At 44.5% G+C, this 24678-nt stretch overlaps 1 protein-coding gene across 5 annotated transcripts in view; it reads left to right on the top strand.

Annotated features, from left to right (window-relative positions):
• RC3H1 (ring finger and CCCH-type domains 1) overlaps nucleotides 1-24678 on the top strand; it is a 141777-nt gene that overhangs the window by 64753 nt on the left and 52346 nt on the right. For 4 of the 5 annotated variants that reach the window (XM_082266626.1, XM_082266625.1, XM_082266623.1 and 1 more), the window contains exons 3-7: nucleotides 5955-6075; nucleotides 9885-10124; nucleotides 12120-12295; nucleotides 14713-14913; nucleotides 15132-15264. In XM_082266626.1, coding sequence (XP_082122752.1) covers nucleotides 5955-6075; nucleotides 9885-10124; nucleotides 12120-12295; nucleotides 14713-14913; nucleotides 15132-15264 — 871 coding nt within the window. The remainder of the gene's footprint in view (nucleotides 1-5954; nucleotides 6076-9884; nucleotides 10125-12119; nucleotides 12296-14712; nucleotides 14914-15131; nucleotides 15265-24678) is intronic. The other variant, XM_082266624.1, reaches the window with a different exon arrangement.

Here is a 24678-nt window from a genome sequence, read left to right as displayed (position 1 = left end):
TGTTTAGCTCAATAATGAAAGTGAAACTAAAACAAGATTACCATTTCTTCCCAGGTATAGTATAAGCCATAAATTAATGTTCTATATAAACAGACTACAATGGTCTGCGAATCACACGGCCCAAAGTCATTCCACTGCAGAAGGAATGAGAATAAGCCATGCAAAACGGAAGACTTAAAATTGCAAATAATGCACTGAATCTGATATTAATAAAAATGTATAAAAACAAAAATCAGCTTTTTAGAGAAAAATATACCATGGCTTATACGGCTGGGATTGTAATCTTATTACCCTTAAATATGCAATATAAAACATATAAGGAAAGAATAAACAATTGTTGAATAAAATCAAATAATACAGCAAGGCATAATTACCACACTTAAGATGGTGTTACCAGAGTCCTAAGATGGATGCCAGTGAGGGAGGAGTTTCCTCCGAGTTTCAGATGAATGATGTGGATCAGGGAGTATGTCTGCATGAGTCTATTGAAAAATGTAATAGCGTGTGTGGTGTAAGTGTGAGGTGTGTTGTCAGTAGTGTAAAGTGTGATGTCTCATATCTGGGTTGGTCTTTTATATGGTAAGAACAAAGAGCTATAAAAATTACCATAAGTAAAACCCAGAGGGATGAAACATTATCTCCATTGGCTGGGATATTCTATACCTAAACTAGTGAGGTCAGAGACACACCCCTTTTTATAATTAACCCCATACTTGGTCTAATAAAATTAAGGATGATTCCTCTATATGTAAGATTAATCATAAAACACAACATAAAACTTTGTCCAGACTACCAGTACATACATAAATGTCCACCTGTATTTCCATTATTCATCTTGGCAAGTAATGCCATTTCAATAATTATATTATTTAACACAATATAATATTTTTATATTGGAATATTTCAAATTATCTCAAGACTGCACCTGGTATTTCGTCTCCAGAGGGCAGTATTGTACCGTTCATTAGATTTTGTATTTAATATAATTAAAACAATTTGTTATCTGATGACCTATTGACCTGTCGGCTAGTGAAAAGCAATTACTTATTTGACCATGCCAAAGGGCTGTCAGATATAGTCTAGGTTTGGGAATATTTACGACACAAACTTCTCTGAAATGAGGTAATTAGTGGCGAGATACATCTGTCCTACACTTAAACATAATGTATTCTAAGAAAGATTACTATTGTAAGAATATAAACCCAAAATGTGATATAACATTCCTAAATATATATGTATATGCCTTACATAATATAATGACATAATTATGGCTAATATCTTCTTACATATGATAATGTATCTATAAAAACTTATATGGTTCATCTTTAAATGTCTGCTAGAATATACTGGGGTATTGTCCATTGTTATATACTTATAGACAAACTGACACTACCATCCCCTTAACATCTGTTATCTGATAGAGATGTCAATGTATAAGCTTATTTATGACAAAAGAAAATATAAATGTCTGCTGAAAGTATAGGACCCTATTGTAAGCCTGTAAGAGACATTTTGTTTAACAAGTACATAATGAACTCTATTTCACCTTAAAAACAAGATGGACGCCATGCAGCACCATTCAGAATCTCTTATGCATAATATGAATACATGGCTTTTAAAATCACTTTTCTTTTTACCTATTATTATTTTAATCAACCCCCAATAACCCCGACAGATCACATAGTTATATCGATTAGCGGCCGCTCGCCCACCCTCCCGCCTGGTGTGTCACTTCATTCATACACAGATCGTAGTAGTAGTGACATCACCGGGAGGCGGGCCGTCGGCCATAGGTGGGACTTTTGAATGAAGTACACCCGAGGAGCACTCAGCAGAGTGAGTAGGAGATTGAATCGTTGGGATGGGGAGGGACGCTGAGCCAGAGGGGGGGAGGGTGTACTGCCGAGGGGGACGCTGAGGCAGTGGTGGGGGGGGGGGATGGGGGAGAGCTGAGGCAGCTTACCAATGGTATTTGTATTATGCAGCATGAGGGGTTAATGTATTGTCACTGCTGGTCACTGATGCATTAGTGACCGACCAGTTGCAGTTATTTAACCCCTTTGTGCTGCATTAGTGCAACCAGTGTGAATTAACACTGATACTGGTTGCACTAATGCAGCACAAAGGGGTTAATTAACTGCCACTGGTCGGTCACTAATTCATCAGTGACCAGCAGTGGCAATACATTAACCCCCTCATGCTGCATAATAGAAATACCATTGGTAATTAACCACTTGCCAACCCGTCACACTACATATACTGTGACAGGGTGGCAGTGACAGGTGTACGTTGCTGCCTGTTTTTGGTGTATGCCCCTCTCCTACCTATTTTAAAAACATTTTTGGGGAAAAAGTCGTTTTCGGCCAAGGGCATCCTGCATTTTCGGTTTTGGCCCAGAATTTTCATTTCGGTGCATCTAATGTTTGGGGGTTCTAAGTAGTTTTCTAGCAAAAAAAAAAAATGATTTTAGCTTGTAAACACCAAGTGTCAAAAATAGGCCCAGTCTTAAAGTGGATAAATGGACAACTTTGTATAAAGTGCTACTTGGATGTTAGGCCTCTGTATGTGGCTAGGCTGTGTGAAAGTGTTACACATGTGGTATCGCCATACTCAGGAGGAATAGCAGAATGTATTTTGGGGTGCAATTTTTGCTATGTACATGCTATGAGTTAGAAATATTGTATAAATGGACAGCTTTGTGTCAAAAAAATGGGTTTTCATTTTCTTTCCACGTTTTCCAAAAACTTGTGGAAAAAAGACATTCAAAAGACTCATTATGCTTCAAAAATTATACGTTGGGGTGTTTGCTTTCCAAAATGGGGTCATTTTATGGGGGTTTCCATTGTCCTGGTACTCCAGGGCCTTCAAAAGTGCGATAGGTTGTCAGGAAATTATATTTGTAATTTATGCTCCTAGAATGCCGGACGGTGCTACTTGGATGTTAGGCCTCTGTATGTGGCCAGGCTGTGAAAAAGTCTCACACATGTGGTATCGCCATACTCAGGAGGAGTAGTAGAATGTGTTTTGGGGTGTAGTTGCAAGTATACATATGCTGTGTTAGAGAAATAACCTGTTAATACGTCAATTTGTAAAAAAAAAAAAATCCTTCATTTTGCAAAGAATTGTGGGAAAAAAATTACAACTTCAAAAAACTCACCATGCCCCTTATTAAATACATTGGAATGTATTCTTTCCAAAAAGGGGTCATTTGGGGGGTATTTGTACTTTCCTGACTTTTTAGTGTCTCAAGAAATGAGATAGGCCTTCAGTACATCAGGTGTGATAAAGTGTGATAAATTTTTAATGATTAGCGCCATAACTTGTGGACTCTATAACTTTCACAAAGACCAAATAATATACACTTATTTGGGTTATTTTTACCAAAGACAAGTAGCAGTATAAATTTTGGCCAAAATTTGTGAAGAAAAATTGCTAATTTGCAAAATTTTATGACAAACAAAGAAAAATGCGTTTTTTCACAATATTTTCAGTCTTTTTTATTTATAGCACAAAAAATAAAAAACCCAGTAGTGATTAAATACTATCAAAAGAAAGCTCTATTTGTGTGAAGAAAAGGACACAATTTATTTATGGGTACAGTGTTGCATGACTGAATAATTGTCATTCAAAGTGTGAGAGCGCTGAAAGCTGAAAACCGGTCTGGGCAGGAAGGGGGTGAAAGTGCACTGTAGGCAAGTGGTTAAGTGGTTAAAGGGACATTTAAACCTTTTTAGGGTTTTTTTTTTTTTTTTTTTTAACATAAGAAACGTGTACTTGCTTTGCACAGAGCAGCCCCATTCCTCCTTTCTGAGGTCCCCTGCTGACACTCCATGCCCCTCCTCTTCTGTGAGTGCCCCCATGGAAAGTCACTTTCCATTGGGGCACCCTTGCCTCCAAAGCACCCAGCCTGCATCTATTAACACAGACCAAGCGACATGACAAAACCCACCCCGACTCTCTCGTCACAGCATTTGATTGACATCAGTGGGTGCCAATGGTTGCCGCTGTTCTTGTGCACATTGCTGGATCTGATCTGGCTCAGGTAAGAATAAAGGGGACTCCTAAGGTAAAGAACCTTGTGGTTTTTAGAACCGCTTTAATGCATTCCCTGCATTGGGGTAAAAATGATTTAGGGTAGGGATGCACCGAAATGAAAATTCTGGACCGAAAATGCAGGATGCCCTTAGCCGAAAACCTAAAATGACTTTTTTCCCCCCCCAAATGATTTTAAAATAGAACAGGGGCATACGCCAAAAACAGGCAGTACACCTGTCGCTGCCACCATGTCACAGTATATGTACTGCGACGGGTTGGCAACTGGTTAATTTAATTACCAATGGTATTTGTATTATGCAGCATGAGGGGGTTAATGTATTGACACTGCTGGTCACTGATGCATTAGTGACTGACCAGTGGCAGTTAATTAACCCCTTTGTGCTGCATTAGTGCAACCAGTATCTGTGTTAATTAACACTGGTTGCATTGATACTGGTTGCACTAAGGCTGGCCATACACTATACAATTTTCTTATTCCATTTCCTTTAGATTTACCTTAAACTATGTAGTGCAAGGGCCTGCCTTACTGCATACAAATTGAAAGTGTTTAGGTTTGACCCTATATTACATGGTTTTGGTAAATCTAAAGGAAAGTTGAACAAGAAAATTGTATAGTGTATGGCCAGCCTAATGCAGCACAAAGGGGTTAATTAACTGCCACTGGTCGGTCACGAATGCATCAGTGACCAGCAGTGGCAATACATTAACCCCCTCATGCCGCATAATACTAATACCACTGGTAACCTCGCCTCAGCGTCCCTCCCCCCCCTCAGCGTCCCTCCCCCCCCTGCCTCAGCGTCCCTCCCCATCCCAATGATGCATTCTCCTTACTCTCAGCTCCTCCTGTGCCCTTCCTTTCAAAAGACGCGCCTCCGGCTGGCGGCCCGCCTCCTGGTGATGTCACTACTACTATGATGTGCATGAATGAACTAACACACCGGGCGAGTGAAGCGCTCACTTAGTTACAGCTATTAGCGGCCGCTCGCCCTCCCCGTGTGTTCATTCATGCACATCGTAGTAGTAGTAACATCACTGGGAGGCGGGCCGCCGGCCAGAGGCGGGTCTTTTGAAACCTGCACTGCGCCCATCATTAATATCGGCATCTTTAACCCATGGGCTTTTTCCATTTCGCCCGAAAATTTCAGTTGCCGAAATTTCGGTGCACCACTAGATTTAGGTATTTGTATTTGCCTCTTCACCCCTCCTTATTTTTACCTGAGCACTCGCATGATTCTGCGCCTTTTCTGTATGTAGCGTCTCACTGGCTTTCCTGAGGCAGTGGGGACCACTGGGAGCCGAGAGTGGCGGCAGGGGATCCCAGAAGAGGAGGATCCGGGCTGCTCTGTGCAATTCTGTTGCACAGGGCAGGTAAGAGCCCATTCAGACTAGTGCGACACGACTTTGGGGGGCGACCTGTGAAGTCGCGTGCACCGCGACTTTGGTGCGACTTGCAGAGACTTCACATAATGGAAGTCTATGCAAGTCGCCTCCAGGTCGCCCCAAAGTAGTACAGGACCCTTTTTCTAAGTCGGAGCGACTTTTGTCGCTCCTATTAGAATGGGTCCTGTGCTAATCTATGGACCGCGACCGAGTGCGACTTGTCAGGCTGACAAGTCGCCTGACAAGTCGCGCTAATGTGAATGGGCTCTAAGTATACCATGTTTGTTTGTTTTTTTTTGTTTTTTTGCTGTCACTTCGTTTATTTTCCTTTTTTATGTAATCAGAGGTATAGAGTTTTACATGTAGAGATTTTTTTTTTTTTTTTTTTAAGAAAAGTTCCCCCGTGATGTGTTCTGCACATAGAAGCCAAGGATAAATAGTAAGGGTCATAAAATGGGCTTTTATTTTTTATTTGCATTTACCTTCTTTACATCTTTCTACTTGTGTTTCCTCTGCAGGTACCTGAGCAGCAGCCTATCACTCTGTGCAGCGGGGCTGAAGACACCAAACACTATGAGGAGGCCAGAAAGTGTGTGGAAGAGCTGGCCCTTTACCTGAAGCCCCTCAGTACTGCAAGAGGTAAGATCACTCTTGGTAAAATAAAGTAAGTAGTTTAAGTAAACCTGTCCTTAGGTTATTCAACTGATGGGGCAAGGAAAGTTGAAAACCTGTTGCTGGGAGGTGGGATGCTGCAGGGAATAAAGGTAGGGTTCACTTCAAATTACTGGTAAACTGAACCTGCTAGGTCTGTCAAAATGCTGCTAAAATCCAGGCACCACAGCTGTGCTTGGATTCAGTTCCTCTGTAAGTGGCGGATTCTGGCTGCGTATGTCTTGACTTTTGTACAAGCCATGATCTACCTGCACCCCTAGTAAAAGGCTACTGCCTGTAGAGGTTTTGGCATATATATGTAAGGCTTAATTTTGACTTGCAGAGACTTAAAGCCCAAAGACTTTGGAGTGCAGGGTTTCCGCTTTGCACAGGGAAACTGATTAGAAGATAAATTGAAGGTGTAGCAAGCTTTTTGCACTTTACCAATAATATTTATACACTGTGTTCACTTTAAAGGCACTGTTCTAAAAATCAAAATTTTCCTTAAGGCTACGTTTCCACTATTGCGGCTACAAAGTCGCGCTACTTTTAGCGCATCTTTGTAGTGTGACTTGTTTGCGGCTACAGTGCAACCTTCCTCCTATGAGGGACAAGTCGCACTGAAGTCGACCCAAAAGTAGTGCAAAAACTATTTTTTAAGTCGCTGCGACTCAAGTCGCAGCAGTTAGAACGGGCCAAATTGAAATTAATGTCTTTTGACTTGCTGTGCGACTTGACATGTGGGTTCTTATTTCCCCTTGTCTGATAACCTAAGAAGACAGAATTTCAGTGCGCACAAACAGAATAAAATACTAATTTTTTTGCTAACGTTTAAAAAAATGTTATGCCAAGTAAATGGATACCAAGCATGTAAAAATTTTAAATTTTGTACATCTGTGAAATGGCAACACCATGGTGATACCTAAAAGTCTCCATAGGCAAGTCTTTTGCGGGTTTTTCTTTAATTCTTTTTACATTTTTTTTATTTAACCTCCTTAGCGGTATTCCCGAGTGTGGCTCGGGGTGAAATTTTAGTGCCATTAGCGGTAACCCCAAACCACACTCTGGGTACCGCCAGGGAGCATCGCTGGATACTTACCTTGATCCCGCGATGTCCCTGCAGCATACGGCGGCCGCATCTTCCGCCCGATGCTGTGAGCCCCGGCTTCTGTCTCCTGCGACGTGACGCGAACAGGGGGGTGGAACCGGTGGCAAATTTGAAAAGTAAAACACACTGATATATTGTAATCCTATTGGATTAAATTACAAAATAAAATAAATTGACATTAGTTTGCCCCCCAGTGCCCTTTCCTGCAGTTTTACTGTACGTGTGTGTGTGTGTGTGTGTATATGTGTGTGTATATATATATATATATATATATATTATATAATTTAATTTTATGATTTTGGTGTCAAACTTCATCATACCCGAGATGTCATAAAGAACGCACAGTAAAAAAAAATCATATGTAAATAGTTGGTTTGGGCTGCTCGTCCATAAAGAATTACATGCAAAATAATTGTACCGCTTTCAGCACCTAAAATCCGAAAGAATCATACCGCCAGGGAGGTTAACTGAACAAAATCCCTTGTGATAACTGGGGCAGTGACAGGTCCTCTTTTTATGGCGAGATCTGGGGCCCCTTCTAAGCCCTGTAAAATTGATCGGGCAACCGTAGGGCTGCTTGGTTCACTTTACCAGAACTCCCATTGCTGGCTGTATATATCGAGCAATGCAGCCATGATCCTGGTATAACTGTTTCTACCCCAGGATGTTCAGGCAAATCCTAAATGCTTAAAACTCATGGCTGCTGTAACTGCACAGCCCTGAACATACCCTTGCTAATTATATATGTCATGTTTATCCAGTCATTTTACACCATTTGCTTGCCTCTAGAATAGTTACTTGCGGTTGTTGTGAGAAGGTTGCTGATGCTCAGAGAGGAGAATCATGGAGCACGGAATTAAAGCCAAGAGACAGCACTTCTTTCTAGATGCTTTATGAAAGCTTTGCTTTTTATGTGGCTGGAATTGATCATGGGGTGCCAGATTTAATATTTCATGTATTCATGTAGTAATAGCGCGTTCCATATAATACAGCACACGGACTCTGGTCTTTAGCACATGCTGCCTCTTAGCTTGCTTACATTTTCAGGGGTGTCCTGAAAAACACTGACAGGATGTCTAGGTAAGCAGGATATAAATTTGAAAGTGATGGGTTTGATTTAATAAAACTGGAGAATGGAAAATCTGGTGAAGCTGTGCATGGTAGCCAATCAGCTTCTAACTTCAGATTGTTAAATTTAGCTTTGGCAAAAAAAAAATCTTGAAGCTGGTTGGTTTCTATACAGATCTACACCAAATTTTCATTTTCCAGTTTTAGTAAATCAACCCCTTTGTGTTACTCTTAGATTAGAGGAAGAGTAATGATGAGAATTTACACTTCCTTCTCACAGATTTGTGTCAACTCCCTAAGGACTGTTTTTGAAAGCTGTATAACCGTGATGATTTAAAAGAAAGTCTTGCAAGAAACTAAAATTAGTTTTGATGTGATTCTTATCACAGCAAACTTGCAAATTAGGTTGTAAAGAAACTCTCTGTTCCTGTTCACACTCTTGTCACCCACTTCAGAGGCATCTACTGTAAGCAGAAACTCTAACCAGGATGAAGTCAATGTGTAATTACTTTTTTTTTTTTTTTTGTTTGCATATTGTATTTTTTAGGACAAGTGCTGATGCAGCCTAGGACCTGTTCTCAGGCTTGTTATGGTCTTGTATGTTTTTCTCCATACTAAAATGAAATTCCCACTTTTGTTGAGGCATAAAGTCATCTATTGGTCAACTTTATTAATTTAAGGGCTTTAGTAGAGTGAATCGCAGGCTCTTGCATACTTGTGCCTGATAGATGTTGAATTAGGCCATGGCAGTCATTTCCCCAGGCTAAATTGTCCTGGGTACTAAGTGGGAAAGCCTATTGGTTATGATCACATTATCAGTCACCGTATTGTAATACAGATAATTTTGCACCCTCACCATGGATACCATGCTCAGCATAAATGAGTATACCACTTTTGGAAAGTAAAATTTTAATCAATATCTAATTGAACACAAGAACAATTTTCGTGGCGGCGCGCTCTCGCTCCCTAGCCCTACGTCGCTCTGCCTGTGAGGGGCTGACCGCCGACGTAAATAGTCGTGTGGTGGTCGGCAAGTGGTTAAAGTGCCGTATACACTTGACGAAAATCAGACTAAATATTCTCAGATTTTTCTCTGTCTTCTCAGCGTTCATAACCGTTTTACAGTGCATAAATGTTCACAAAATTTCTCGTCCGATCTTTCTTTTTTTTTTTTTGGCACATTTGTTCCTAGACTTCCGTGTTGTCAGCAACTTCAGATCATGCGCGGTCTTTCGTATCCTATTTTTCACGGACGTACTGCATACACATTAAACGAAAATCGGTTTAATGTGTCGGCATCGGCTGCTGAAAGTTGTGTACACACTAGGCGAAAATCGGACGATTTTACCTCGGACGGGAATTTTCGGACGATTTTCTACTAGTGTGTACCCCACTTAACACAGCATTCACCACTTCTAAGCTTTATCAAAGTCAGTAGCCCTGTCCTAGTGGATTACAAGGGGTGAAAATGGTCACTGAGGAGCCAGTTTAGAGTTAGATAATCTATTGTAATAAACTGTCGTGTGTGACCAATAGCAGTTGTTATAAAGTGTTAATTAAAAAAAAAAAAACAGCCAAGGTTTTTATTTTCTGCACTATTTTGATCTTTTCACTTCTCCAGGTGTCGGTCTAAATAGCACCACCCAAAGTGTGCTAAGCCGCCCTATGCAGAGGAAGTTGGTGACTCTTGTTCATTGTCAGCTGGTGGAAGAAGAAGGTCGTATTCGAGCAATGCGAGCAGCTCGTTCATTGGGTGAGAGAACGGTCACTGAGCTTATCCTGCAACATCAGAACCCCCAGCAACTTTCCTCCAACCTGTGGGCAGCAGTTCGTGCCCGTGGCTGTCAATTCCTCGGTCCAGGTATGCTAGAACATAGCTCAATTTTTTTTTTTTTTTAAATCTGCATTTACAAACCAAGGTCTTACAATTGTGAAAGTTACAGTTGATGTACAAGTACTAGACTGCTGAACTTGTAGACCTAAAGGCCTTATTTCAGTAAAGCTGTCCAAATTAAATCTGCATCCAGAATTTTGTGACCATGTGAAGCACTATCTGGGTTCTTGCTAGGGCTGCAACTAACAACTATTTTCATTTATTGGCCAATATATAATGCACAATACTGGTTGTTTAAATTTAATTGTATTGCCTTTCTATAACTTCAGCCTATCCGCCTCCAGCTTCACTGTGTTCAGTCACTGATCTTTCCTGCACAGAGCCCTTAGGTCACTTCCTTAGCCTGCACAGTACTACATGTCCCATGAGGCATTGCTCCTCACGCATTCACAAGTTCCCCGGTGTTGTAAAATTTTGTCAGACCCGTGAAAAAATTGGACCTCGTCACTTCCGGGGACAGAGCATCACAAAACAGCTGATGGGAGTCGTCCGTGCGTATGCGCAAAAGACATTTTTCGAGGTTTGGCAAAATTATAATAGACAGCGGACAGTTGCCTGAGAGGAGGCGGGGCTGAGGTGGGACGGAAGACACCGCCGCGTCATCTTCAGAGCTGAATAGAGGAGGCGGGACGGAGGTGCGGCCGTGTAATAAATGCAGGGCTTAAGCGACTCCTTCTTCTGTTTTATTATCTTTAGTAATTATCGTATTATTTATCCTTAGGATTTCATTACATTTAGTATTTCTTATTTTGTATTATAGAAATACTAAATGTAATGAAATCCTAAGGATAAATAATACAATTACTAAAGATAATAAAACAGAAGGAGTCGCTTAAGCCCTGCATTTATTACATGGCCGCACCTCCGTCCCGCCTCCTCTATTCAGCTCTGCAGATGACGCGGCGGTGTCTTCCGTCCCACCTCAGCCCCGCCTCCTCTCAGGCAACTGCCCGCTATGTGTTATAATTTTACCAAACCAAGATGTCTTGTGCGCATGCGCACTTGAGACTCCCATCAGCTGTTTCATGACGTAGGGCCACCGGAAGTGACGAGGTCCGATTTTTTTTTTTTTTTTTTTTTTTTTTTTAATACATGGGTCCGAGAAAATTTTAGAACACCAGTGTTCCGTGAAAAAACCATACCCTCGTCACTTCCGGTGCAGCTACGGAGGGTATGGATTTCTCACGGTACTTACACTTGCGGCCGTTACATTAAAACGGCTCCACTGCAACATCAGTCATCTCCGCTCCTTCCCCTGTCACTTCCCTCATCTCGCCTAATAAATATAAAAGCGGATCACGGAGCCGAGATCGGCGTCATTTACATTTCATACACCCGCCACCGCTTATATATTTATTAGGGGAGATCAGGGAAGTGACAGCGATAGGAGAGCAGATGTTTGATGTTCCAGCCAAACTGTTTTAATGATACCGCCGCAAGTTTTACATTTCACACAGTGCCGTGCTTATTTCCTACCCTCTGAGCATGCGCACTTGTGAACTTCTTTGCTGTTCAGTTACGTCTCCGGGGCTCTGAGCATGCGCACTGCTGCGCTGCTCAGCTGTTTCACACAGGAAGTGACAAGGGTATGGTTTCTTCACGGGGTATGGTTTTTTAACGTTACACCGGCACTTACTGACCTGTATTGATGGTGTTCTGAGCTATATGTGTGCTGCACTGTGTATACTAACATTTAACAAAAATCATGCATTTTCTATGCAGACCAACTAATCCGCTGACAGACTAATCGATAATAAAATTAGTTTATAATTAGTTGTTAAATAGTTTTTAGCTCTAGGTCCTGCTGCAGTAAATACAGAGAAATCAGTTTAATGTAAATTGAGTGAATGCTTGATTATAACATAGCTGCAGCGTTTGCTTGATGTTGTTCCTCACTGTTAACTTTTACTTGTTTCCTGGAATTGCTCTTTAAGACTTTGTAATCAACCATCTGCATTGCAGCCATGCAGGAAGAAGCCCTCAAGCTTGTCCTCCTGGCCCTGGAAGACGGATCTGCGCTCTCCCGGAAAGTTCTGGTTTTGTTTGTGGTGCAAAGACTGGAACCGCGCTTTCCTCAAGCCTCGAAAACTAGCATTGGGCATGTTGTCCAGTTGTTGTACAGAGCCTCTTGCTTTAAGGTATAGTGTTTTCGTTTTCTTACACCTTACCATTCCGGTATCCTAAGCAGTGTGAATAAGTTATAGTTATTGGCTGTGTAACAATTAACTTTCCAGAATTTGGAATTGTGCCGATCTTTCCTATACATGCAAAGTAAAAAGAGTCTAAAAATGTGAACATTTGGCAGCCATAGTAAACACCCAGGCTGCTAATTTGTGCTTAGTAGGCCCATTTTAATGGATATACACAGGGTACCTGCAAAGACCTAAGATGGCAGTATTAAGTGGTTGTGGTCTTAATGAAAGTTGTGACTCTGGCACCCTAGTGAAAAGCATGGTTTATATTCATGAAATGGTTTAGAACATCCAATTTACCTATAAGCTGCCTTCTCCAAAATGGAGGCAAAATTGTTCAAGGGTGGGGAGGATGTGCAAACAAGCGGAACTTCCCCTTTAGCCTTTTTTCTTCAGCAAAGCAGTTACAGCCTAAGTGCATCTTTTCTGACACTTTAAAACATTGATCTAAGCCAAACCATATGCTTTATATAAGTGATGAGTTGGCTACATACAGTATGCAGCACTGGGAAACCATGTATTCGCTAGTAATAATACGAGATGACTTCTGAATGTCTAAGATGTTCTCAGCCCAACTACATAACAGTATGATACAGAGCTTACAGCAGCTGCATCATTTATTAAAATAAATAGTTTGTTTGGGCCAGCTTAGGACATGGGCTTTTTATGATTAGCTAGGTAAACTCATGCAAAGGTAAAATAAACACTCACTGGCCACTTTTTTAGGTACGCTTTGCTAGTACCAGGTTGGACCCCATTTTGCCAAGTGGTTGTAAAGGCAGAAGCTTTTTTTACTTAATGCATTGAGAAAAAACCGCTGGTGTGCAGCAGCCTCCCCCAGTCCCCCTAATACCTGAGCCCCATCTCTATCCAGCAATTTTTTCAAGTGAAACGGCCGTCCGAGACTCTCCCTCCTGATTGGCTGAGACACAGCAGCTGAGCCATTGGCTCCCACTGCTGTTAATCATACTCAGAGAGGGGGCAAGGCCAAATTCTGGCTCTGTGTCTGAAAGTATACATGGAGCTGCAGCTCGGCTCGGATGCCCCCATAGCAAGCGGCTTGCTGTGGGGGGCACTCAACAGGAGGGAGGGGCCAGGAGCTTCAGCCAGGGACCCGAAGAGAGGAGGGTCTGAGCTGCCCTGTTCAAAGCCACTGCTCATAGGTTAGTATAACATGTTTGTTTGTTATTTTAATAGGAAAAAAAAATGACTTGACAAAGATTCAACAAAGTGTTGGAAACATTCCTCAGAGATTGTGGTCCATTATGACATAATAGCATCATGCAGTAGCTGCACATCCATAATGCGAATCTCCTGTTAAACTACATCCCATTGAATTGAGATCTGGTGACTGTGGAGGCCACTGGAGTACAGTGAACTCATTGTCATGTTCAAGAAACCTGTTTGAGATGCTTTGAGCTTTGCGACATGGTGCATTATCCTGCTGGAAGGAGCCATCAGAAGATGGGTACACTGTAGTCATAAAGGGATGGACATGGTCAGCAACAATACTCTGGTAGACTGTGGCATTTAAACAATGCTCAGTTGGTATTAAGTGGCCCAAAGTATGCTGAGAAAATATTCCACACCATTATACCACCACTATCCTGAACCATTGATACAAGGCAGGAAGAATCCATGCTTTCATTTTGTTTATGCCATATTTGGCCCTACCATCTGAATATTGCAGCTAAAATTGAGACTCCTCAGACCAGGCAATGTTTTTCCAGTCTTCTATTGTCCAATTTTGGTGAGCCTGTGCAAATTGTAGCCTCCGTTTTTCTGTTCTTAGCCGACAGGACCTTGGTTGTAACGTGTGGTTATTTGAGTTCCTGTTGCTCTATCACCTTGAACCTATCTGCTCAATCTCCTCGGACATCAACTAGGCATTTTTGTCCACTCAACTGCTACTCACTGGATATCTTTTTCTAACCATTCTCTGTAAACCCTAGAGATGGTTGTGCGTGAAAATTTCAACAGATCAGCAGTTTTTGAAATACTCAGACCAGCCCATCTGGCACCAACAACTACGCCACATTCAAAGTCACTTAAATACCCTTTCTTCCCCATTCTGATGCATGGTTTGAATTTCAGCAAGTCTTCTTCACCATATCTAGATGCCTAAATTCATTGAGTTGCTGCCATGTGATTTTTCAAGCAATTGAACAGGTGTAGCTAAAGTGACTGGTGTGTGAATATACTGTGTGTGTGTGTGTGTGTGTGTGTGTGTGTGTGTGTATATTTTTTATATATATATAACAGTCTGCATAACGAAAGGGGGAGTTCACGGTATGCTGTGTAATCCAGCAAAAACAGTTCACTTACAACTGTGTAAGGCTTAACAAAGTATTTTACAATTTCAGGTGACAAAGCGTGATGAAGATTCCTCCCTGATGCAGTTAAAGGAGGAGTTTCGCACTTATGAAGCACTGCGCAGAGAGCATGATTCTCAGATTGTGCAGATCGCCATGGAGGCTGGCCTGCGCATTGCTCCTGATCAATGGTCCTCTCTTTTGTATGGGGATCAGTCTCACAAATCCCATATGCAATCCATAATTGACAAGGTAACCGCCTCATTCCTGCCCCAGCCAATTTTCTTTTGTCTGTTTGTCTCGTTCCCCCCTATGTCTTGTCTGTTTTTTTACAAGCTACCTTGCATAGTGATTGGCCCCATCCTTCTTCCCTAACCTTTTGGTTCTGTGTTCCTACCCTTAGTGTATTCGTCTAATTTAATAGTTTGAAAGTCAGCTAGTTCATTTATTACAAGAAAGGTTTTGTTAAGTTGCAGACCCCGGCCTCGTTTGCTCAGAGTGTCCAGGAACTGACCATTGCTCTGCAGAGAACTGGAGACCCTGCCAATCTCAACAGATTACGTCCCCATCTAGAGCTGCTGGCAAATATAGATCCAAGCCCCGGTAAGTGTTGGTAAACGTGACAGAAATCTGGATATTAATCCCTAGTACACACGATAAGAAAATTGGACAAAAAGTACAGTCAGAGTGATTGTCCGATAATCTGTTCCTTAGTACACAGCTTTCTAGAACTGATCACAACAGTTCATGTGAAAATATCCGAAGAGACAAGCACAAAATCATTTCTCATACGATAACCGAACAAGCGATTTTTGTCTAATTTGTATAGTAATTGTGCAAAAAAAATTGTGTGACCAGGACCACGCATGCACGGAAATTAAAGAATAGAATACATAACATCACTTCTGAATTTTCGTTGGCACCTTTACTGCTTGAAAACCACCTAAAAATTTCCTAGTGACCCCACCAATCATTTTTTATGAATGCGTTTGTTATAAGTCGGTTGTTAAGCGGCTGACTAGCACAAATCAGTGTTGCAGGTGACTGTGACTGCTTCCACCTAGCAACATTGGTGTTTGTTGTACTACCAGATTTTTTCAGGGAGCTGTTTGCAGGCTGTTTAACAGCACCTACTGTACATTGCTTGCTTCATTCATGAATACTTACAGTGCCTTGAAAAAGTGTTCGTACCCCTTGAAGTTTTCCAGATTGTCACATGTTACAACCAACACAAGGTGGCACATAATTGTGAAGTGGAAGGAAAATGATAAATGGTTTTTAATTTTTTTAACAAATATCTGAAAAGTGTGGCGTGCATTTGCATTCAGCCCCTTTTTTTTTTTTTTTTTTCTGATACCCCGAACTAAAATCTAGTGGAACCAATAGCCCCTAAATTTATTTGATTTTTTTGAAAGGTAAATTTTATTGTACAGTATATAAAATATACACGTATACATAGAAAACAAAGTCAAAAACCTAAAGGAGAATTGAGCAGTCATAGCTCGGGTATCGCCATGCAATGCAATCCGGATGTCCACTTAATACTCTGATAATATATAATGGAAGTGGAGTTATACAACACTAGTTCACTAAAATACCTACCAAGACATGGCTGTCCACATAAACTGACAGTCCTGGCAAGGAGAGCATTAATCAGAAAAGCAGCCAAGAGGCCCATGGTAACTCTGGAGGAGCTGCTGAGATCCACCGCTCAGGTGGGAGAGACTGTCCACAGGACAACTATTATTCGCACACTCCACAAATTTGGCCTTTATGGAAGAGTGGCATTGTTGAAAGAAAGCCACATAAAGTCCTATTTGCAGTTTGCGAGAAGCCATGTGATGAACACAACAAACATGTGGAAAAAGGTGCTCTGGTCAGATGAGACCACAATTTAACTTTTTGGCCTAAAAATAAATCACTGTGTGTGGCAGAAAACTAACACTGCACAAGCAGAGCACACCAGCAGGGAAAGGGAAGCTGTTGAGAGTTAATGGGAAGAAAGATTAAGCCAAATACAGGGCAATCTTAGAAGAAAACCTGTTAGAGTCTGCAAAAGACTTGAGACTAGGGCAGAGGTTTACATTCCAGCAGGACAACGACTCAAAGCATGCAGCCATAGCTACAATGGAATGGTTTAGATCAGGGATGGGGAACCTTTTTTCTGCCAAGGGCCATTTGGGTATTATTTAAAATCATTTGGGTGCTGTACAAAATTATCAACTTAAAAATGTGCCTATTATATTAGGTCAAACATTTAATTAACTCACCCCTAATGTGATGGCTGCAACTGCTTCTCTTTGGTGAGGTGTGTGGTGTTAGCTGGTATTGATGATGTTGCTACTTGCACCTGGTTTTCCAGGTTTGCGTCGGTCAGTCTGGAGCGCAGTCGACTCTTTGTGGTGGTAAGTTTTGAAAAGAACTGCTCGCGGGTACTGCTGGTGGGTACAGCTGGCTGGTACTGCTGTGGGTACTGCTGGCTCAGGCTGGTACTGCTGGCTCAGGCTGGTACTGCTGGCTCAGGCTGGTACTGCTGGGTTAGGCTGGTACTGCTGGGTTGTACTGTGCTGGTGGTACCGCTGGCTCAGGCTGGTACTGCTGTGGGTACTGCTGACTCAGGCTGCTACTGTGCTGTAGGTACTGCTGGCTGGTACTGCTGTGGGTACTGCTGGCTCAGGCTGGTACTGTTGGCTGGTACTGTGCTGTGGGTACTGCTGGCGGTACTGCTGGCTCAGGCTGGTACTACTGGCTAGTACTGCTGGCTCAGGCCAGTACTGCTGGCTGGTACTGCTGTGGGTACTGCTGGCTGGTATTGCTGTGGGTACTGCTGGCTGGTACTGTGCTTTGGGTACTGCTGGATGGTACTGCTGGATGGTACTGCTGTGGGTACTGCTGGCTGGTACTGTTGTGGGTACTTCTGGCTCTGGCTGGTACTGCTGTGGGTACTGCTGGTTCTGCTTTGGGTACTTTTGGCTCTGGCTGGTACTGCTGGCTCTGGCTGGTACTGCTGTGGGTACTGCTGGTTGTGGCGGGTACTGTTGGCTCTGGCTGGTCCCGTTGTTAGTACTGCTGGCTCTGGCTGGTACTGCTGTGGGTACTGCTGGCTCTGGCTGGTACTACTGTGGGTACTGCTGGTCCTGGCTGGTACTGCTGTGAGTACTGCTGGTTTTGCTGGTACTGCTGTGAGTACTGCTGGTCCTGGCTGATACTGCTGTGAGTACTGCTGGCTCTGGCTGGTACTGCTGGCTCTGGCTGGTACTGCTGTCAGTACTGCTGGCTCTGGCTGGTACTGCTGGCTCTGGCTGGTACTGCTGTTAGTACTGCTGGCTCTGGCTGGTACTGCTGTGTGTGCTGCTGGCAGCAGTGGCGCCGCGCTGAAGGAAGAGGCGATGTTTCCTGTATTGGTCACAGGCAGAGTGCATTTGATATCACTCCGCCTGTGACTCACTCAGACTGTCAGAACGGAGCCGGAACTATACAGGAAGCATCGGCTCTGTTCTGAAAGATCAGTTGAAAGACACAGACCAAATGACTTTGAGGGCCGCATACAGCCCCTGGGCCATAGGTTCCCTACCCCTGGTTTAGATCAAAGCATATTCATGTGTTAGCATGGCCAAGTCAAAGTCCAGACCTAAATCTGAATGAGAATCTATGGCAAGATTGAAAATTGCTGTTCAGACGCTCTTTATCCAATATGACAGAGCTTGAGCTATTTTGCAAAGAAGAATGGGCAAAAATTTCACTGTAAATGTGTAAAGCTAGTAGAGACATACCCAAAAAGATGTGTAGCTGTAACTCCAGGAAAAAGTGGTTCTACAAAGTATTGACTCATGGGGGCTGAATACAAATGCACGCCACGCACTTCAGATATTTGTAAAACATTTTGAAAACCATTTATCTTTCCTTCCACTTCACAATTATGTGCCACTTTGTTTTGATCTATGACATAAAATGCCAATAAAATACATTTAAGTTGTAACATGACAAAATGTGAAAAATTTCAAGGGGTGATTACTTTTTCAAGGCACATAGACTTACTCCACTTATCCCAGAATTAAAGATGAACTCAAGGCAAATATTAAAGAGACAAATTAAGGCATCTCTGTAATCGCTAATGCATCTTTAAATATATTTTTTAAATGCAAGCAGTGTAAGTAACTGAGTTTGACCTGTATTAGCCTCTTGCAGTCTGTATAACAGAGCTGGAGTATGAGAGTAAGAAGCAGTACATGGAGCCAGTTAGTTTGTGCAGACTAGAAGCATGCTGGTAAGAGAAAGCAGAGTGACGGTGAGAAGAGACAATCACTGTACTGTTTATCCTTTCACTGTGCTGTTTCTTCTAGTGATATTAAGTTCTTTTTTTTTTTTTTTTCTTCTTTTTTTTTTGTTAAACATAACAAACCTGACATACTTAACTACTCTGTGCAGTGGTTTTGTACAGAGCAGCCCACATCCTCCTCCTTCTCAGATCCCTCGCTGGTGCTCCTGGCCCTTCCCACCTGCCGAGTACTTCCACAGCAAGCAGCTTGGTTTGGGGACACCTAAGCCGAGCCGTTGCTTTGTGTCTTATCGCTATGTGTCCATTCAGACACTGAGCCATGGTTTTGCTCCATGCCACCCCCTCCCATGGTTTGGCCCCATGCCATCCCCTCTCTCTCCTTATTGGCTGACTGCTTTGTCTCAGCAAATTAGGAGGGAGAGTATTGGATAGTCGAGCCACTCGTGCACATCTCTGGATCAGGTAAGTATGAGGGGGGGGGCTGCTGCACACAGGTTTTTTTTCTTGAAGACCAGGCTTATTTATTTTTTTTGGCACTTTTTGTTCACATGTACCAATCCTTTTTTTTTTCTAGAAAATTACTTGGAACCACAAAACATTATATTTATTTTGTTCATTGAATGACACAGAGCCTCATCTTCATGACTATATGGGTTATACTGCCCTCTACAGGAGTAGGACACTAGGCAGGCAATTTCACTACGCCTATGGGACAGTCCCAGGGGGTATACTCTGTTATGTTTTCAGTTTTTTTGCCGCCTAGTCAGGAATAAGGACCTAGTTCCTTGCTGGGATCTCTGGTCCTCGAAATTGTTTCCTTTTTAACTGAATTTTTTTTCCCCACTTATTTTGTTCCTGTAAGATCTACAATCAAGTGCCAGACTGGGTGACGAGCTGGATAATCTAGATCCTTAAGGTCGCCCCAGTCAGGCCAACAAGTGCGTGCAGACCGCTGTTCCGACCTAGGTCGGCCGCGACATAGCCCCACTGGACAAGGGGCTAGCCTGCAAATTAAACACTGGCTTTGGCCTGAGTCGCAGCGTTTCCTCCTGGCTCCCACCCTGTTCCTGGTGTGGTAAGTAGCTGTCCTCCCTCTACCCTTGGAGGTTTTCGGGGTTAGCATGGGCCCTTCCCTGGGAAGGTCAAACCCCCTGTCTCCCCTCCCTCGCAGGCAGCGTCAACCCCCCCCCCTTCTCGGTGGTCTAATGCAGGCCTCCCAGCCCCCCAGGGTGGACATAGCTTTTTAGGTCGGCCTGGGGTGTTACGATGGGGGTGGGGGGGGGGGGAGCGATTATACGATCATTCCTGGGTTCGGTGTCTGCCAGGGCCCCCTGTCCTCTTGGTGGAGGACACATGGTGTGCGGTTCGGGGTGTGAGTACCTAGCCGGTGGTGGCGAGTCCTTTTGTGGGGTTTTTCTCTCTGCTACTGCAGCAATAATGCTCTGTGCTGGGCCTTGTGGTGCCGACAGTGTGGTGGGGTGTCTCTTGCAGTGTTTTATACTTCTTTTGTGTTGGCTCCCCTCTCCCTGGAGCATATTTCAGCACCTCTCGGAGGCTGTTGGGCCCTCCAGTCTTCAGACCTGACTGATAGGAGGTCGGAGGCCTTGACCCACCATATGTTCACTGTGGCTGAATCGGTACTTAGACCAGTATTCACTATTCGGTACATAGCAGAAATGCAAGTCCACATGATAGGGAAAGTCCACAATATGAGAGTGTCCACTCCACGCACAGATGTGCAAAAGCTATAGGCCAGAAGAACCACCACCGAGCCAGAAGACACACTGTCTCTTTACCAGAAAAAATGGACCTTCATTACAAAGGTCATGTACAGCAGTCGCGGTTACCTGGCAGCTATGCAGTTTGTTAGGAAGTCAGACTCCCAATTTGTACTCACAATTGGACCTCGAAAAGGGTTGGCCGCTTCTGCTGGGACCATTTCCAGATGGATTAGACAGACAGTGATTAAGGCCTATTCAATTAGGGGATAGGTTTATATTTTCCTTGTTAAGGCACACTTTACTAGGATGCTTAGTGCCTACTGGGTCTTCCGTCATCAGGCACCAGTGATGCAAGCTAGCAAGGTGGCCATCTGGTCGTCTGCACACTTTTACAAAGGTTTATAAAATGGATCTTTCTCTTACGTCCTCTGACAGTCACTGCCCACTCATACAGTCTTCACCATGGGTATTGACCTCTTATCCATAGGAGCAAGCTAGGCATAAGACTTGTTAAAAACAAAGTAATTTACATAGACACACCTATGGGGGCTGTCCCACTGGTCCAATACCCCCTGCTATCAGCCATCCCAACTCAGTTTGTCTTCTGCCTAGTTAGGAGTGAGATGGGCTCTCCCTGTGCTGGGGCTACAGTCTCAGCCTTCTTCTGATTTTTATTCTTTTATTTCTGCAAAAGTGTTTTTTGTTTGCACTACTAGCTATTTATTTATCAACACTTAGTCACTTCCTCAAGATGATGACGGCGTCGCGCAGCTGGGAGTCGCACTGGTCGTCCTGGTATCCCAGGACAGAGGGCCTTATGGAATCCCAGCCCACCATCGAGCGTTTAGCAGGCTATGCATTCGCCCTGGCCTCGCAAAAGACCCATCCCTGTCCTCAGGGATGAAAGCCTGCGAGGTGGCCACCTCGCCTGGACGTCCCACCCACGGTTCCGTGTGTTACTGGCGTCCTGCATTTTTGGCTGACGGCACCCCCGCCATCTGGGGTGGGAGGTTTCCCGTCGATGTGATGCACCCATGCCATAGGGTACAGTAAGTACACTCTGTGTGGGGCCTCTATCTGGGGCTGGCAGTCCTGTGTGTCTGTGGCATCACCTGACGTCTGTGCGTTTTCTGGGGCTCCCTTATCCCGGGCCCTGTGGGACTTCTATCACAGCTAGTACGCTATCTGGGGGTTTTTGTGGGGTCCTTCCCCCTATGTGACACTTATGGTGTGTTTTGGGGGTGCAGACACGTGCGGCGGCCGCTGCGGGGTTAAAAACCACCGGTCCGCCATTTTAGGTGTGGGTAGCATGCAGGCTTCACTGTGGGCGCTTTTACAGCAAGTAATGTAGTGTGTTTTGATGCCTTCCGGCGCCATCTTGTGTGTGGCAATGTTTTTTTTATGAGCACATGTCGGCGGCCATTTTCCCGGAGCCTCCCATTACTTTCTATGGGCAACCATTTTTCCTTGGTCTAAAATCCTAGTTCAGCCTATTGCTGTGACATTACTTCCTCTTTCTGTACAGAGGAGATCGACAGGCGGTTAGGTAACACTTGTGGGGTCTGTCTGTGCTGTCTTTTTGTGGGAATACCTCTGGCTGTCAGCTATTTCCTGCTTGGGGGTCTGTTTGCATAGTCCTTAATAGCGCTGTACTGCAGGGGGTCGCGGTGCGCTTGAAGGGCCAGTACCTGGAAGAAAAAAAAGTTTTTTTCTATGAAGTCCCAGGACAGCAAATTTCCCCCAGCTTTGGTGGAAGATTCGGGTTCCTCTGTATCCTCTGCCCTGACTGCCGCATTGGCGACTTTAGCGTCTAAAGTGGATCTTTTGATGACTGAACGATATACTAGAAAAAGGCCTAGGCTTTCTCTATCCTCTGATTCTGAATCTGACATGGTTGCCGTAGATAGTGTGCCCCTTGAAGGGTCTCGCTCTTCCCAGTCTGAAGGGGAGGCGGGGGTGAATGATTCACCCCCTGGGACGGCAGAGGACCGCGCAGCTATGGATGTGCTGCTCAGTGCTGTTAAGGAAACACTACATTTAGAGGATGAGCCCAATCCTCCGGGAAAACGGTCCTCTTTTGGTACCCACAGATCCCGTAAGGCGGTGTAGGTATTTCCTTGCCCCGCTGAGTTCCACGAGACTGTAAATTAAGAATGGCACAATTTGAAGCACACTTTTGTGGTGCCAAAGAAGTTTCAACTTCTCGACCCCTTTTGCGTCTCCTACGGATTTGCGATGGTCTGTGGCTCCTAAGGTGAATCACACTGTGGCCAGGTTGAACAGGGCCACTTTGGTACCCACCGAGGATTCTCCGATGTTTAGGGATCCTACATGGTGACGGGTTCCATGCTGAAACCTATTTTCGCCTCTGTCATGGTGGCTCAAGCCGTGGCTGATTGGACCAAGGTGCTCAGACGCACCCTTGTGGCTGATTCTGCCCCCCCCCCCCCCCCCTACTACCTTGGAGATGGTGGACCAGATTTATCAGGGGGTCTTTTGCGATGCGGCCTTGAATGAGGCCCCATTAGCTGCATGCTTATCTAGTGTTGCAGTACTTAATCGCCGCTTGATTTGGTTGAAAAGCTGGTCGGCTGACCAGACTTCCAGGAAGACGGTGTCTGACATCCCTTATGCGGGGTCTCGTCTTTTTGGAGAATCCCTGGACGAATTGGTTAAAGGTATCACTGGGGGCAAGAGCACTCTACTGCCCCGGAATCCTAGGGGTAAGTTCTTCCGTGGTAAGCGGGGCCCCTCCTTTAAACCAAATCAGGGGTACTTTCGTGCCTTCAAGGCGCAGGACAAGGGGAAACCTTTCAAGGGCTAGGGTGGCCAGAGAAATCCCTGGGCGGGCAAGCAAAAAGCCGCCCAGGCTGGTGCGGCGGCCCAGTCCGCCACTGCCTGAAGGGGTGCCCTCACCCGTTTCAGGGGTGGGGGGACGTCTGCGCGGTTTCCTCCAACTTTGGCTGCTCCGGATTCCGGACAGGTGGGTTCAGGAAATCATTCGATCAGGTTACAAGATCGAATTCCTTTCACGACCGGCGGACAGATTCTTTCCCTCAAATCTTCATTTGGCCCAAGATCGGTTGCAAGATCTTCATCGGGCGGTGCAGGATCTGCTCGCCCAGGGGGTAATCGTCCTGGTGCCACATCAGGACAGATTTCAGGGGTTTTACTCGAATCTGTTCACTGTGCCCAGAAAGGAGGGCAAGGTGCGTCCAATTCTGGACTTGAAAGCTCTGAACTGCTTCGTGCGTGTTCAAAAATTCTGCATGGAATCGCTCCGCTCGGTGGTGGCCTCCCTGAGTCCAGGAGAATTCCTGGCTTCTATCGACCTGAAGGATGCGTATTTACACATCCCCATATTCGGGTCATCAGAGGTACCTCCGATTCGCTATAGCGGAGGAACATTATCAGTTTGTGGCATTACCTTTAGGTATCGCTTCGGCTCCAAGGGTGTTTACCAAAGTGCTGGCTCCTGTTCTGGGCCTGTTATGGGCACAGGGCATTGCGGTCTTGGGATATCTGGACGATCTCCTGTTAAGATCGAGTGCCAGTCAGAGCCTGCTGCGCGATCTGTCCACTACGGTTCAGACGCTCCAGGAGTTCGGATGGACCATCAATGTTCAGCAGTCGACCTTGTCTCCTTCGGTTCGTCTCCCATATTTGGGAATGGTCTTGGACTCCGCCCAAGCGAAAGTGTTTCTGCCGGAGGACAAGCTCCGGACCCTGCAGAACGAGGTCAGGTCCCTCAGGGACAACCAATCCTCGTCACTCAGATCCTGTATGCGGTCCCTGGGTTTGATGGTGTCAGCCTTCGAGGCGATACCGTTTGCACAGTTTCACACGTGGACTCTCCAAGCAGGGATACTGGCCAGTCACCAAACCAGAGTGGATCTTCTGTGGTGGCTTCGGTCCCCGGCCGTAGCGGAGGGGAAATCCTTCCGGCCGTTACTGTGGACAGTGAATACCACGGATGCCAGCCTGTCGGGCTGGGGTGGCGTCCTGGGCAACCTGTCT

Source organism: Pelophylax lessonae (assembly GCF_965119305.1).
Source record: "Pelophylax lessonae genome assembly, chromosome: 8".
NCBI lineage: Eukaryota > Metazoa > Chordata > Amphibia > Anura > Ranidae > Pelophylax > Pelophylax lessonae.
The sequence above is the reverse complement of the archived record's forward strand: the minus strand, read 5'-3'. Positions and strand labels throughout refer to the sequence as shown.